General features: G+C 41.8%; 1 protein-coding gene across 1 annotated transcript in view; it reads right to left on the bottom strand.

Annotated features, from left to right (window-relative positions):
* LOC126408979 (spectrin beta chain, non-erythrocytic 4-like) overlaps positions 1-17,050 on the bottom strand; it is a 119,850-nt gene that overhangs the window by 56,130 nt on the left and 46,670 nt on the right. Inside the window, exons 19-24 of the mRNA XM_050074822.1 lie at positions 16,765-17,005; positions 15,334-15,492; positions 14,915-15,045; positions 14,208-14,433; positions 10,239-10,441; positions 8,228-8,318 (exon numbers count right to left, since the gene is read on the bottom strand). Of these exons, the coding sequence (XP_049930779.1) occupies positions 8,228-8,318; positions 10,239-10,441; positions 14,208-14,433; positions 14,915-15,045; positions 15,334-15,492; positions 16,765-17,005 (1,051 nt within the window). The remainder of the gene's footprint in view (positions 1-8,227; positions 8,319-10,238; positions 10,442-14,207; positions 14,434-14,914; positions 15,046-15,333; positions 15,493-16,764; positions 17,006-17,050) is intronic.

Consider the following 17,050-nt stretch of genomic DNA (forward strand, 5'->3'; position numbering starts at 1 on the left):
CTGCACATTTTTGTCTGTGAGGCAAACACACTGTGAGGGCACCTCACGCCTGCGCTGACAGCATCACCAAAGTATTCAGGTCAGCATCAGCACCCTCGTCTCTCCGTCACCAACATACTCACACCTGCATGCAACACTTCCACCTGCACCTCCAACCATCTCTCCTGACCCAACCATAAAACAAATAACCGGTTTACCGGCAGCGTTTAATGGGAACAGCCCACAGGATTGTGGCAGCTGCAGACAGCCGCTGGTATCCGCATCCTTGCCGGTCACTGCCGTCACACACATGCAAAGACGCTCTTCACCGCAGAGCCAGATGGAGAGACAGTGAACGAGGAGAGCACGGAAAGGAAAGAGAGAGCTATAAAGAAAGAGAGGCACCCTCTGGAAAACTGAGCACGAGACAGCCGCACAAAAGGTGTGCTGAGAGAAAAATGCCAAGCAGGAGGGTAAATAACAACAACAATACTGAAGACTGAGAAGACAGACTGGAGACTTCAAACTGAGGCTGCGCTCCCCTCTCTCTCTCATGCGCTGTCTCCCTCTCTCTTTGCTATGTTGTTGAGGATTCGCTATACCAGGAGAAAGAGGAGGGGCAGGGGCGGACCAGTGACGAGCGAGAGGGCAAGAATGAGGAGGACTGAGAGAAGATGAAGAAGAAGAAGAAAAAAATCATCCTCCCAAAACAATAAAATGGCAGGCAGCCGAGCCAGTGCATGGGCGCCCCTCCCCTGCCTCACACCTTCAGTGAGTAAGCGGGCTGCCTGGCTGGTTGGAGGAGAGATGAGGTGGAGGAGGAGGAGGAGGAGGAGGAGAGGAGAGGGAGGAGCAAAAGACTGGGATTTTGGGGGGGGCAGGGGATGCAGGCAGCGCCTCCAGGCTCACCGGTCACGGCTAATGATGCTGAGCTGGAGGAGGTAGAGGGGGGAGGTGGGCTTTAAATGGTGTCAAAGCAGGAGGATGGATGAAAGACTGAAAATCAGACGGAGAGATTTTTATTTTGGGACTGAAGCATTCCAGTCTCGGCTAACAGCAGAGCTTAGCTCACGACTTCTCTACAGCTGCTTTTGTTTTATCCTTCCCCTCCCGCAATAAACACACCACCCCCTCTACCATCCTTCTCTTCCTATCTGCAGCAGTCCCGGCAGCCCTACTCTCTGTCTCCAGCTTGCCTGACTCTGCTGCAGTGGTAAAGCAGAGAGAAAAGAGAGAGAGAGAGAGACAGAGACAGTAGAGATTTGGACAGAAAGGAAAGAGGAGGGGTGATAGTGGGAAGAGAGAGACAGGTAGTCGACGATTGGACAGAGCAGTGATTTATCCTGAATGATGTATAACTGGTTTGATAGATTTACTGCTCTTCTTTCCTTAAAAGGACAGCGGTTGGATTTCTGTCCAACCCCCCATCTCTGTTTGTCACCTCATCCTGGACCTATCACACATAATCACATACAGTACAGACGAGTAAGGGCATGCCAGCTAACATGAGTAAAAACGCCTCACATATTCACACACATACATGGAGTGTGTGCAGAGTCACTCTCATAAGGATTGTACAAACACATGTGCACAAACACACAGGCTCACACACACCTACAGGTCCCATGACTGCCGAGGTCATGGAGGGTCACAGCCTGATGCCCCCCTTGAGACTGTAAATGAATCGAATGAGGGACTACGGGGAAGGAGGGAGGGAGGGAGTGTGTGAGAGTGTGTTAGGGGGGTGGGGCGGTTGAGAATAAATAAGAATGAAAGAGGAAGGGGAGGGGGAAATGGAGAAGTTTGTCTGACGTCGGAGGGGAAGAAAGGGACAGAAAAGATGAGGAAGAGTAGGGAGTGGGGAGGATTCATAGGCTCCTCGTCACGTCACCAGAGTTCACCATCTTCATGTATTTCAACTGCAGATTTTGTCCAGCACTACACATCAGTTTGTGAGACTGTGTGAAACTATTAGTCGAGTGACAGAAAATGCATCAACAATTTTGCAAAACAATTAGTAGTGTGATTCTTTTTCTCTGTTATTGTTTTTATCATTGCAAAATAAATCAATTTGGATTTTGGACTATTGGTCTGATGGAATTATTTTAAAATTATATAATAATAATATTATAAAATTATGATGGACATTTCTGATATTTTATCAATTAAACATTCAATCTGTCCACAAAAATAACTGATTAGTCAATGTCAAAAATCAAAATTACTCACAGAACTAGTAAAACCCTCCAAAACTGATTATTTCCCAATAATGTAGAGCATTTTTTAAACATCTATTTTGAATATGTGTGACACAGACAGGATTTCAAGATGCATTTATTATCAAAGAGTGCAGATATCCACCAGGCCACTGCCTGGGCTGATTGCAGCCATCGGACAACTGTTTTAATTCAAGGAGATGCATTACAGAAGCTCCAAGAAGCTAAGAACAGTAAGTACCGTGTCTATATATGACGGAGCCGTGGCATATCTGGACTTTGAGCTGTATCAGCTTTGTCTGTAGGCTACAGCACAACAAAGTAGGAAATGACAACAATAAACACAATTAAAATAGTCCAAAAAGAAACAATTCAACTACGTAGCCTGCTTACTTATGGTAGAAGCATAAATATATTGAGAAAAATGTCTACAAGTCTACAATATAGGACCGGCAAAGCACAGCTTCTGAAATGCTTCCGCTGTGGTATGAAGCTAAGTGGCGAATGGAACAACACAGGGGGTCCTTTTCATCATGCCAACTTAAGCTTCCTCGCCTCCTCTCTCTAACCGTGACCCGGATATCGTTTCCCCTCTGCCATCATGAAGGATCTTCCAATCCCTTAAATGCACCTCGACAAGATGAGGAGAGAGGAAAAAGGAAAGAGGAGAGAGGAGAGAGGAGAGAGGAGAGAGGAGGCTTCTGGAGGAGCTCAGAGTGAGGGACACCGGTGTATCTTACATGAAGTCTTTTATCAAGTGGGGTGACAACAGAGCTCCTTAGGGTCACGGCAAGATTTATTTTTGACATTATGTGATGTATAATGCCTCAGCTCAATATGATTCTTTGTTCACACAGTTTCTTCTTACAGCACTACTTTGTCATGTAAAGGGAAATAATGAATATAAAATGTCATAATATATGGAGAAAGCAAGTTCCCCCTCTGACTGCTAACTCAAATAAACTATACTCCCTTCTTGAATGCACTGGATATCAGGGGAAGGTTTGGACTAAAACTTAAAGTAGATTTCAGAAACATGTTGATGCTTGAGGCTTTTTTAAAGTATTCCTGCATGTCCTAAACATTTACTCAACAGTTTTTATCTTTTTAGTGTTTTTATGACGTAATGAGTCTATGACAAATGCTGGTCCACTGGTCATAAGTATGAAGAAAAAGAATAGATAAAGACAACAAAAGGCTGAAGAAGGATTTTTAAGTCCTGAGATATGACTCTATATCCCCAAAGTGGTCTTAATGCCATTTATCCTTAGCATACAATAACCCATCCAAGGCACCAATTCATAATATCTGACCAGACAGAAGAAAAGCACGAACAGGCTGAAAACTGCATACAGAGGGACTTTGCATTTTACATCTATTTGATAGAGACACACTGTGTTTTATGCAGCCTTTGGGCATACACCTGCTCTTTCCCTGGAACAGACTGAGAGGTGAATCGGGGTAAAAAGCTACAGTATGATCCCTAACTGAGTTCACCTCCTCAGTATACCCTTAAGTCCTGAAGATGGATATGTACTGTAGATAAAGAGGAAGAGACATGTTGAAGAGTGACTTTTAAGATTACATAAGAAAACATTTCAAATATTTCTAGACTCTGTTATTGTTCACAACAAGCATAGCCACAAATGCCAACACCAACTGGCTACAAAAATTGTGCCCAGTTACAAAGTTAATTGAGAGCCCATGTGACTGTTGGCAGGTCTCGGTGTACTGCTGGTGTCACTGGCAAAAAACTGAACTGGATACAGACATGAAATGTATTAAATACATTATAAACCCAACACAGAAACAGAAGACCTTATAAACATGTGGTTTGTTTTGTGGTAGTTAATAGCGTTGATTTGCTTTGCTGTAATTTGAGTCTATTCAAATAGTGACTGTGCTGTGCTGTAGCACACAGATCTAGTACTAAAAGGTGGAGCTGTAAGCCCTGCAGTCTGTTGATTGGTCAATAGCAGATGGTCACTGTCTCAGGGCTATCTTGTGGCTGGTTTTGAGGCTTATGTAACCACTGTTCATACCGTGGCATGTTTTACATACATTAGTAAACTGTAACTAACACATGAAAGGACATTTTGCTGCCTCTAGCAGCAGCTGTAGACAGAGAAAAAATAATTCAATTCACTGGGCCGACTGCCGGAAAGTTTTAAAGTGGAACATTCACTTGTAATGTTACTCATTGCATGATTTGACAACGTGAATCCATCAACACGGCTTAAATTTCAGTAAGACAACTTTGACCATTCCATTAGTTTTTATTGTCTCTCTTGGATGACATAGACTTTTAGTGATGAGTGGATCTTCATATATTAATTTCGACTGGATTAAACTGCGTATATTCTAATCCTCACTTGTAGAAAAAAAAAAACATTGCAGAGCCTTGTTCCTGTGGGCTATGGCAACACCCCTGCGCTTGAAGGAGTAAATGCACAAACCCACTATTTGTAAATAGCCCTTGGAGAGAGACTCTCACTCCAGCTTGTTCTTTTTATTCTGAAAATATTGGCATGCAACCATGTTCTGTGGACGATACACAAAAGGCAGACTTCCATCTGTGTTAGCGGTGATGACGAAATACAGCAAGTGCTAAAAGGAGCAATGAGTGACAACAACCCCGCCTACATTTAAGAATACTGTTTGTGGTAGAAATGCTTAACTATCCTAGGCTCTCGGTACCATGTCTGAAGGGTTACTTTGGTTCCAAAGGTACCATACAGAAAGTGTTTGGTGGGAACAGGGCTTAAAGGAATCCTAATAGGAGAAGTTATAGCTGGTTGCAATCTGAAATCTTAACCACTGGATGCCACTAAATCCTCTACACTGTTCCTTTAAAGTCTATACCACAAAATAAGATGAACCTTGTTAGTTCAACATAAACACTGATGACTTCCTTTAGCATCTCTTGCACTTATGGTCAGTTTATGACCACTGGAATAGTTAGATTTTTGCCCTTTACAGTTGATCTTATGATTTTGCCTTAAAGGGATAGTGCACCCAAAAATGAAAATTCATCCATTATCTACTCACCCATATGCCAATGGAGGCCCTGGTGAAGTTTTAGAGTCCTCACATCCCTTGCGGAGATCGGCGGGTGGAGTGGCCAGCACACCTAATGGCATACGGTGCCCCAGACTAACGTCCAAGAACACAAAATTGAATCCACATAGTATCTCCATACTGCTCATCCGTAGTGATCCAAGTGTGCTGCAGCCGCGACATAAAAAGTTGTTTCGAAAAACGTCTTATGAACTCTGTTTTTAGCCTCACTGTAGCCTGTAGCTCTGACTGCTTCTCTGTGGTCTGTGTTCATGTGTGAGCGCCTGCGCGAGACCAGCGAAAGCATGAGCTTTGCTCACCCGTGTTTACGTCACGTGACACGTGCAACGCAGGGGGAGACAACGGTAACCATAGTAGCTAAAAGATAATTTGCACTACGGTCTTTTAGCAAAGGACAGCCCAACATGTCTGAAGACTTTGAAATTGAGGAGGAACAGCATTTCTTTGTTGAGCCGTGTTTGTTTGAGCCCGAGTATATGGACGGAACTCAGGCTACTGGACGAAGCAGCCGCCGCAGCTCATGAGCCTAACCCTCAGCCAGCCACAGAATACAGGAGCCGAGCACTGGAAACCTGGTGGTGTAGTTGTTTCAAATGCAAAGCAATGCCAACGGATGACGAAAGTCTTTGCTGCTCAGACTGGGAATTGGCGATGCCTGCACTTGAGAATCTGGACATCAGTACTGACCAGACTGCTGCTCTTCAGAGATCACCGATCACCCTGAGCGTGCGCACACGTGAACGCGGAGCACGGAGAAGCAGTCAGAGCTACAGGCTACAGTGAGGCTAAAAACAGAGTTCATAAGATGTTTTTCGAAACAACTTTTTATGTCGCGGCTGCAGCACACTTGGATCACTACGGATGAGCAGCATGGAGATACTATGTGGATTCAATTTTGTGTTCTTGGACGTTAGTCTAGGGCACCGTATGCCTTTAGGTGTGCTGGCCGCTCCCCCCGCCGATCTCCGCAAGGGATGTGAGGACTCTAAAACTTCACCAGGGCCTCCATTGGCATATGGGTGAGTAGATAATGGCTGAATTTTCATTTTTGGGTGCACTATCCCTTTAAAGTTGGAGTTAAAACAATACGACACTTCCATCACACAGACTGATTTGTAAGCTAATAAAGTACAACAATATGCTCTTGAATACCAAAGGTTAATGTGATACGCACTGAAAGAAAGTTGTTGTACAAACCATAGACTGTAAATAAAGACAACGCATCTCCTCTTACTCCCACTGTACAAAAATAAAGCCAAAATATCCCGTCCATACATCCATTCATCCAATCATGAGCAGCGTCAGTGATTGCGAGCACAAGGATTGACAAACACAGATGTCAATCGTGACGTCAAACCCCTTGTTACAGCATCAAATCATTAATAAAACCAAACTTCTCAGATAAAACCAACACTTCAACATACATAGAAGGTTGGAGGAACTTGCCAGAAACCATCTATGAGAAACATGTATCTGACGTGTACTCTGATCTTTTAATTTGGCCCATGTCCCATCCACTAACATAGAGGGGGCGGGGACCTACACTGCAGCAAGCCACCAGGAGGCGACTGCGATGTTTTGGTTTCACTTTTTGGGAACTGTCATGTTGTCCATTTTATATTTTATGCAGTCTATGGTACAAGCCATTAGGCTTGTGTGCTGAAGCAGCAGTGTAGGTGTACTCTGAAATCTACCTTTAAGACCAGGCCAAAAAATATAAACTGCAGATGTAATCTTTTTGTGTATAACAAAAATATCTGATCATATAAATCTTCGTGTATATGTGTCAGCGAGCGTATGAAAGGCAGCAGTAAGAAGCAGGAAACACAAGGATGCAGCCTGGACCAAACACAAGAACACACCCTGGCAGCTGGGAGCTCAAGTTCCTACAGACTGATGCAGTGCCACTTACCCACTGTAGGCCACACAAACACACCCACACACACACACGAACACGCACGTGTACAGTGGGGGAACTCCTCATGCATACTGTATTTCTACAGACATGCATACACCTACGAGCAGACAGATAGATATATGACGCACACACCTATACATGAACACACATGTACACAGTCAGATACGCTCTTCCTCCTCTGAATTAGTGATGAGGAGCTGTGCTGCTGAATTATTCAGTAGAGCCAAAGAGAGAAAGTTGCTGAAACTAAACACGGTCTTGGCCCAGAAAGAAGCCAGTGACTCTGCAGGGTGAGAGAGTAAAAACTGCAGGAGCAAGCAGAGGTGAGCTGTGCACAACACAACTGGACACGCACTGAGTGTGCAACATAATAGCTAAAAAAAACAAACAAAAAAAATAACAATAAAAAAACTATAGATTAAATTGGTGCTCTCCAAATACTGTATGCTGATGTATTTTTGCATGTCAGTTAAAGAGTATATTTGGTGCTGGTATCAAATTGTAGCTTTGAATACAAAAGAATACTTCGCACACAAAATGCCCATTTGTTTATAAGATGCTTACCTTGCATTACCTTGAATTTGAAAGTGTTATTATTTACATTTCTGTTTAAATTTTAAATGGTTGTGACTTAAGGTTGCTAATTCAAACCTTATATATTTGGCTTACTTTGTGATCAAAGCGATCAAAACCTAAAAATATAAATTTCTGTAACTTTAAATAGCAGCTATGAGTCTGTCTTGATAAAACTGCACAATGGCTGAACCTACTGTACAAGAAAAAGCTTTTATCCCTCTCATCAGGAAGGAACAGTAATAGGTCAAAGGTGTGTGCAGCTAAGATGATTTCTGGATAATGAAGTTCTAAAAACAGTTATCTTGCCCTGCCACTGGAGGCCGCCAAAAGTTGGCTATGGTAACAAAAGGGAACAACAGATTATCTACGCTTATTTTTCCTGTAAAAATGCTTTGAACCCATTTGACAAACTTCAGCACCAGTGAGTTCAACCAATAAAACCAGTTTGTTGGCCTCCTACCTCATGACAGTCCTGAAGAAACCTCTGAAGTTCCCACTGGTCGTTCAGTTTTTCTAGCCACTGCTGGGCCAGCTCTCTGTTCTGGTTTCCCCTGAAAGTGACAGGAAATTTAGTCTCAAGATACAGTAACTAAAAATGAACAAAACTATAACATATCTGTGTACCTATCTTAGTTAATCACTACTTTTCCTTTTTTTCAGGTGCTTTCTCAACAATCAAAGTCATCACTTGACCGTAATTTGACTAAAATCTCAACATAAAAGCATTTTAAAGGTTAGTGATGGAGGTCTAACAAAAGCAAACACAGTAACCATTTGTACCTGTATCAAAATGTTCCTTAATTTGGTAATAATTATAAAATGGTTTATTATACAACCAGAATGTAACAGTTTTGAATAATTGTGTTGTGCCCTGTGCTCGTTTATTTGTCCCCATGGGAGAAAAATAAATGGCCATGAGTTAATTCATGTAAATTAAATCTAAAAACCATATGGGCTTTTGCATTGCTATTGTCAGACACACAAAGCCCCATCCCCCACCCAACACACATATACACACCACCACCTCAGCCATCACAGTGATTTCATGGTCAGCTGTCAGTCGTGGACTCAACAGACCGAGCTCTGTTTTCTGTGTTTTGTTTCATTTATACTTGCCTCTCCTTTAAATTCTTTAGCTGCTTTTTTTCTTTTTATTATTGTTGTATTGTGTATGGACAGCTGCTTCCTTCTTTGTGCTCTACAATCAGCTCAACGTACAACTACGGTAGGACAGTGTGTGGTGGTGCTGCAGTGGGTACTCAGTTTGAACAGAGCCAAAATCAGCATGAACCGTTGACTGCGCGATGCCTGAAACTTTAAGTAGAATTACTTTTTAATTGGAGATGTAACATCTAATAAAGAAAATTAAACGACTGAGGGACATTAATGCCAGAGCACCTGAATATATTTAGCCTGTTTATACCTGATATAAACATGCGTTTTCAATGATCCAAACAAAAGTGGACAGCAAAGATACGTGTGTCTATCATGCGTCGCCAGCTGAGCAATTTTGTTCAGATTTCGTTACTGCCTTCTGTCACTTATGCTAGAGGGTCAAAGGGCCCCGCGTACATTTATTATGCCCACACTTCTGGTAGCTGCTCAATAGTCACATTAGTGATTGTGTTGGTACAGTTGGAGATATCGCTGTCAGCAGACACGTCAACATGTCTCCTTCCACAAGACAATGGACAGTCACGCAGCACTTCATCCAGCTCGTTGTACAATGGGCAAGTAATAAAGCATTAGTGCACTGTAAAGAAATCAACCACTACGTCCAGCATCGATGATGTAGTCCTTTTTGGGGACGAAACAGGATGCATTAGTGTTTACATTACAAAAGATATGTGGTCAAATGAGTCCCAGACCACCTCAGCAAGTGGATTGAGTGATCGGATCACATGCATCTTGGTGGCCGCTTACAATTGAATTTAGTGCTGTCTGCTCATAATCGGATCCCCCAAGACACATATTAGTACCAGGTGTAAACAAGCTCAGTGATCCCACAGACAAAACAATTCCCACTGCTTCCTTTCATACAGCATAAAAAACAAGTTCCACACAACAAGATATTCCATCACTGTACACAACAGGCTCTTCTCTGGTATGATCAAATTGCACGTCTTTGTTATTCATTGTAATTTAACCCATATAACTTTCCATTATTGGAAAACATATATTCTTATTGTGATGATTACTACATGCTGAATGCTCACACTCAGTGAATGTCCTCTGTGAGACTGTCACAGAGCAGAAGGAAAACTGGGTTGCACTTGTGACAATTCAATGTTTTGAAGCTTGCTGGGGAGCTTTCAATCCTTCTTGATGAAGTAAATCAAATAGGATATTATACAAAACTGCTGCTGTCAGGCATTGTCTTCTGCTTCAGAGTTTTGGCCTAAAATTAGCCTAGGCTTTAAACCAAGTAATTTCAAGTATAAACTTTCTACATTTATATGTGTATGTGGTACCTGTTGGCGAGGGTGTCGATCCGTTCCTTGATGCGTTCAGAGTAGATGTTACTCTGGCTGATCAGACTCTCTCCAGCCTCAATCACAGCTTTGATCCTGTGCAGGTTCAGCTCCATGGTGGTAGTGAAGTCTTTGTGTTTTTTTATGGCAGCTTCGACTGTTTCCACAGTGGTGGGCAGCTCCACGTGAGCGAGGGCCGACTCCTACAAGATGAAGGTAGGAACAATAAACTTAGGGTGTTTACAGGTGTAAAACACTGAAATGTGATGCTTTTTTAGACCTTTTCAAGATAATCTTTAAACAAATTTAATACCTATTTTCCAACATCATGTTTTTCTTTTTAAAGCATTGCCGGTTAATATATAGGTAAGTAGTATGTATTACGTCCAATGCAGAGGTAGATTTTACGTAAGAATATAGTTATTAGAGTGAGTTAGGTTAATCTACACTTTGCCATCAGGTAAGTACAAGTGTAAAGTGAAAATACAGTAAAGTGAAAAGACATTAGGTTCAGTGGTAGGTTTAAAGATTTGTAACATCAGAAATGTGGACTTTTAAGACTATCTAATGACTTGTAAGATCTAAAATTGAATTCAAAACATTTTAAGACTTTTCAAGGACCTGCAGACATCCTGATGGTGGTTTCGTGGTTCAGAAACTGATTAAATGAAAGTCAGGACATTTAAAAAAATGTAAAAACAGCGCAATAAGCTAAAGGATCTCAGAAGAGCACAGATTACATGGGAGTGATTCTTAAAATGTAGCCTGACATTGCACACGGCTCTCAACATAGAGGTGGCTGAGCCGCCAGCTAGCAGCTAACAGTGCTAAAAGCTAAGACTGCGGACAGTTCTAACAATGGCATCAGTGCTGACAGAGCTAAGGACGTTAACATGCTGGGGGAGCAGGGGGTGGGCAGTACGCTTCCACAACAGCATTCCACCACTGGGTGGGGACAGCTTCAATAGTTATAACCAGCGTAGCACAGAGTGCAGTTAGCTAGCCAGTGGGACATACACACAGGGACCAACATTCACGCACTGCTGGATTGTCTACAACAACAACAAACAGAGAAGCTCCGATTACAACACACAGAGGTGATTTCATTCTCTGCTCAGGACTCCATAACTCCATTATGCCACATGGCAAATAGTGGTTTGCTGCCTTATCAGTGCACTGAATATATTTCCTTTAAGTCATCTTTCAGGCCCAAATGCCTTAGTTTCAGTCCTTCAAATGTGAGGATTTGCTGCTTTTCTTTGTCCTCTGTGATGGTAAAGTCAGTATCTTTAGGTTTTGGGCCGTTAGTCAGCCAAAACATATAATTTGAAGACATCGCTATGGGCTTTACCAAATTATGAGGGTTTTCTTTTTCACAATTTTCTGTCATTTTATAGATTGAATGATCAATCAATTCTTCATCATTTGCCCTTCTATGAGAAGGGAGTAGCAACTGCAAGATGTTGAATTTTCTTCTATCAATCACTAAAGATCAGAAAATGTAGAAATATGGCATTTTGAAAACTACTCAAACACACCTATCATTATTATTACACATTAATGTGGCCTCTGGACTCAGGGAAAATGAATTAAAGAGAGGCAGACAGAGCTCTATGGCCTGGAACATCTTTGATACTTATTGAAGAAGAAATGCTGCTCTCTCTGAATCAACCCTGCGGGCTTATGAGGAGAGCTGGTCCCTGTTAAAGATCTTTTATCAAACTAAAAGGGACACACTGGCTTACATGTACACATGCACAAATATATACACACATGCACACACACAAGAGTCGGGGGCAGCTCTGCCTGTGACATTTCAGAATTGGAAAAAAAAAATCTCTGTGCACATGATACTGAGATTAAATACAGCACTGCAGACTGCAGGACCCAGGTCTGACTGTTAGATTGTACTTCGTGACACAGGCTTGTCTGTAGAGCTGGAAATGTGCTGAACTCATATATATACGGCAATGTGTAAGAAAGGGATAATTATATTCCATAGACTGCTTTAATGGAAATGCGAATTTAAAAATACATTGATACATTATGAAAGAAAAGAGATAATCATCATTCAATTAAAGTAAAACCACTGGCAATGTCTAAATCCACTTCAAATGATACAAAAGATTTTAACTGCTTCCTCAAAATTATTGCTCTCACTTGCCAAGGAACTAATGAATCATGGACAGAATTTAGCCAATTAGAAGCAAGTTTAATTTACACAAGTCTATAGATACCATCATACTGTGCATTGTTATCACACACACACATACACACACACACACACACATGCACACACACACACACAAACACAAACACGTACACAGACTTGGACATCAGTAGGCTGCAAACAGTTCCTCCTCCTACACACACATTATGATGCCACAGTGTAGATGCAACGTTACTGGAGGCTGCTGCCTCAACTGCTCTCATAGCATATAATACTAGGACACTCTGCAAAAAGACACCTGCTGACACAAGCGCACGCACACACACACACACACACACACACACACACACACACACACACACACACACACACACACACACACACACACACACACACACACACACACACAACCTCTTCCTCTCTTTCTTTGTCTCTGTCTTGCTCTCTCTATCTCAGAATTGGCAGGGCAAAGCTGACCACACCCAGTCCAGTTGACACTACTGCAGTCAGAGGGCAACATTTGGCCTGTTCAGCAGTTTACATGAAGAGATCAGGATGTTTAGGTGATCTGATATGACTGAACCAATGATGTTCTCCCATTCATTATCACAAGGATCAACTTAGATAAGCACACTGAGTTTTATCCCCTTAAAAGTTTGTCAGTTGTTGACCCCACATTACCTCTTAAAAGAACACATCGCCCACAAAATGACCATTTGTATATAAATTACTAAGTGTGTGTGTTACACTGAATTTGTGAAGAATACTTCAATTTTTCTCACATGCCTCACCAGTGAATGGAGAATCCAAAAAAGGCAAACATTCGAGAATTGAAGTCAATGGGGTCCACGTATGACAACAGCACACTACTTTCACTACTGGAGACAGAAACTGCAAAAAATTTAGAATGATATTCTTTGGTAACTGAGGATAGCTACCAATAGCTAAATCAAATCAAATCAAATCAACTTTATTAATATGTCACTTTTCATACAACAGTAACACAAAGTGCCTCACAGAGGTTAAAAACAACAAAGATCCAAAACACTGCTGGGGAAACAAAAGCACTATTCACTTCCTGTTTTGGTTGTGCAATGGCTGGAGCACTTCCATCATGCTGTAAATTGAGCCCTCCTTTTTTCAGGAGACTGCACCAAATGGCAGACAGAATTGCATAGTGACAGCGAGGCTTATAGGGAACCAATCTAAACATTGATGGTGTCATTATTCTATAGCCATTACGCTGTGCAATAGACATTTACTTCATAATGATAAATCAGAGCAAAAAAAATGTCCATTTCCATTGTCGCTGTACTTTAAGGGAATTGAGGAAGTCAATGAAGACAGTATTGCAAAAGTGTAAGATGTGTCTCCTTCACTCTGTACCTATGTTCCTTTCCTGCCCTTAACTTTGCTTCACTGTTACATATGTATGTGTATTTTGTATTTCTGTTCCCTCCCCAAAAGAAAAAAATTAAAAACTGACATCTAATTCACAGCACTTTTAAGCTGCATGTTCTTTCCCTCTACTGATTTTGTGTGCAATATATTGCTCCTGATCTGCCACCATCAGACAAAAGGGTAAAATGAGCACAGCAAAGGAGATTTGTTTCAAAAAAGCTGAGAAACATCATCTAAAAGGTTAGATGAATGTTTGTTCAGAGTTTTGTACTGACAGATAAGCTGACATTGCAAACCTAAAGTGATGCCACTAAGATTAAAATTAAAAAACAAAAAAAAGCTGTCCAGAGAAGCTCCTTGTTAACGCTAACCACCTACTCCATCTTTGTTGTTCTCACCTGGTTGTTGAGGAAGGACTCAGCCTGTTTAACATCTCGCAAGAACAGATGGAAAATGTGAGCCTGGACCAAAACTTCTCGCCTGCTCTCCCACATCTCCAGCAGTTTGTTCCAGCCGACGTCAAGTTTCTGGAGCCACTGCTGCAGGGCGGCCTGAGGGAGAGGAGCCTCCTCAGACTCCAGCAGCTCATTCATGGCCTGCAGGCGCTCATAGTCCTCTTCATAGCTGCACAGCAAAAAACAACAGCAACTGATTAAATTATTCACTGTACACCTGATTTGTTTTAAGGACTTACTCAGAAGATATGTGTAAAATGACAAAAACAAGAAAAAGGCATTTGTTGTCCTCAGTAACCAGTGTTTATTTTGTTAACTAAAACTATGATGACATATGTTTGTCAACAACTTTTTTTTTCCATGACTAAGATGAAACAATGACCAGAAGGCACCAATGTCATGAAACACTAACTGTGAGTATATCAATAAGCAATATTATTGTCCAAATAAGACAAGACTAAAATGTAGTTTAAAGAAGCAGTGTGTAGGATTTGGTGGCATCTAGCGGTGACTTAAATGACGGACTTAAGTTTGGGAGTCAGTGTGTAAACGTGGCTCACTAAATATGTGGTTGAATTTACTTTAACATGCAACAGGCCTTGAGACCAAATACAAAAAAAAAACTGACAAAATGAACACTGGTAACCCACCGTCCGATCTCCTCCTTTAGAGCAGCGTGTTTGTTGATGAGTCTCTCAGCCTCCTCCAGGTCATTGGGCAACTGGTCTGAGGCGGCGGCTGTCTGTGTCTGGACTAACCACGTGAGGAAAGAGTCCAGGTCCTGACAGAAGGGAAGATTTACATTTAATCAATACTACTGTTGGTCTACAGGACTTTTTACAGGTGTCAACCACCATTTGCCACCACCCTCAAGTTGTTTTTATGTGATAAAAAAAACTGTTCTTTTAATTACAGATACTATACATTTAAGTTTTAAAAATGTGTATTAACTGGTTTTGTCAAATGCCAGTTTCACTGGGGTGCAGTAGGATGCTGAGTCAGTCTCTATGCAGAATGATCAAAGTGATAGATGTCTTCCTGATGTATATACTACTGTATCTCTGTGTACCTGTATGAAGCTCTGCAGCCTGCTAGCCACCATCAGCGAGTCCTCACAGCCCTGCAGGGTGCGTTTCAGCTCCTCCCACTCGACACTGATGCCATCAAATGGCACGAGGACCTCCATGGCCCGACCTGAGTGGGCTGTGGCCAGATGCTCTGCCTCTTCCTACACCGCCAAACAGAGATAACATTATGGCAATGGCAGCCTTTTATGCTGCATACAACTGGGCGTGGTTTTGTAGGATGTAGCAATGCACACCTTGGCAAGCTCTGTGAGCGTCCCAGCTCATGCTCACCCATACCTTACATTATAATCGCATGCACCTTTGTAATAATGCAGAACCAAAGAAGGAGTGACAAAATATGGGCTAGTTTTATCTCTAAAGCTTGTAAAATTAGGCAAATAATACTGAATAATACACACTACAAGTACAAAGGCATACAGAATATACTGTTAATGTTTTCCTGTAATTTGTATATTTTGTCTCACACCTGTTTACATGGAAACTGTCAGTCTGCCTTATAAGCCCATTTGGGCATATATTGCAACAAGATACTACATTGAATACATAATGAATACAAAAAATACATAATGTAGTCCATCTAAATGTCAATAAATTTTAGCACTGTTTAGTTGTACATATTTTCCTGTAGTATGTTAAGATGGTCAGCCAGAGAATTCATCAGCAGTCAAATACAGTTTTACAGTTTTGCTAGCTCATCCAAAAAGCAACGACACAACCCAATGCGAGCAGACAAGAATAGGCACCAGTAGCATAACCATAGACTACAAACAAATGGATGTAGCTACCATGACATCTCCCATTGGTTTGTGGACTGCCGTTTTGATGCCTCCAGTTTGGCAGTTCTGTCGTCACCATCTTTTGGTTTTTTGAAGCCAGAACTGACCATATTTGGAGCTACAGAGGAACAAGGGGTGGATCTGACTCATAGACAGTGATGACGTTTGGTGACAGCCTGTCACTCAAAGAGGACACGCCCTTAATTATGTGTAACTTTCAGCCTCAATAAAATGTAAACTGGTCTGTTACACAAAAATTCACCCTCCATACAGTTTTCATGAATTTTGAAAGTAGCTATAGAGACCAAACCCTTTTTCTGATCCAGACTGTAAACTGTTTATTTCTGCTGTAAAGTTGGGCATTTTAACTTGATGGGGTCTGTGGGTATTGACTAGCTTCTGGAGTCAGCCTTAAGTGGCCCATGGAGGTACTGCAGTTATTAGCACTTCTACGTTAGCTTCATTTTTAGGAGTCCTGCTTACAACCTGCATATAAAATCATCTTAACCTGCACATTTTGTATCTTTGTGGTTCCTAATTTGCTATTTATTTATTTATCTGAATAAATTTGTACTATGCTACTATCCATTACTATTACTAATTTCATACTTAATGTTTTTTCCCATAATTCCCTACCTGTAGATGTAGTAGTTTGGGTTCCAGGACAGACAGGGCTCCCTCCATGGTTGAGAGGCGTCTCTGCAGAGCCAAAACTCCTCCCAGGTCGCTGCCCACGTACTGAGTGGCGTCAATGGCTTTTCTCTTGTCCTGAATCTGGGACTTAATCTCAGCGCACTCCAGCAGGTAGTTCTGCAGCCGCAACATCGAGTCCATCTGATCTTTTTTCTGCTCAACCAACTCCACAATGCTGTTCCACCTGGTATGATGTGACAGACAGGAAAGAGTAATGCTGACAGTATAG

This window comes from Epinephelus moara, chromosome 2 (genome assembly GCF_006386435.1).
Source record: "Epinephelus moara isolate mb chromosome 2, YSFRI_EMoa_1.0, whole genome shotgun sequence".
Taxonomy (NCBI): Eukaryota; Metazoa; Chordata; class Actinopteri; order Perciformes; family Serranidae; genus Epinephelus; species Epinephelus moara.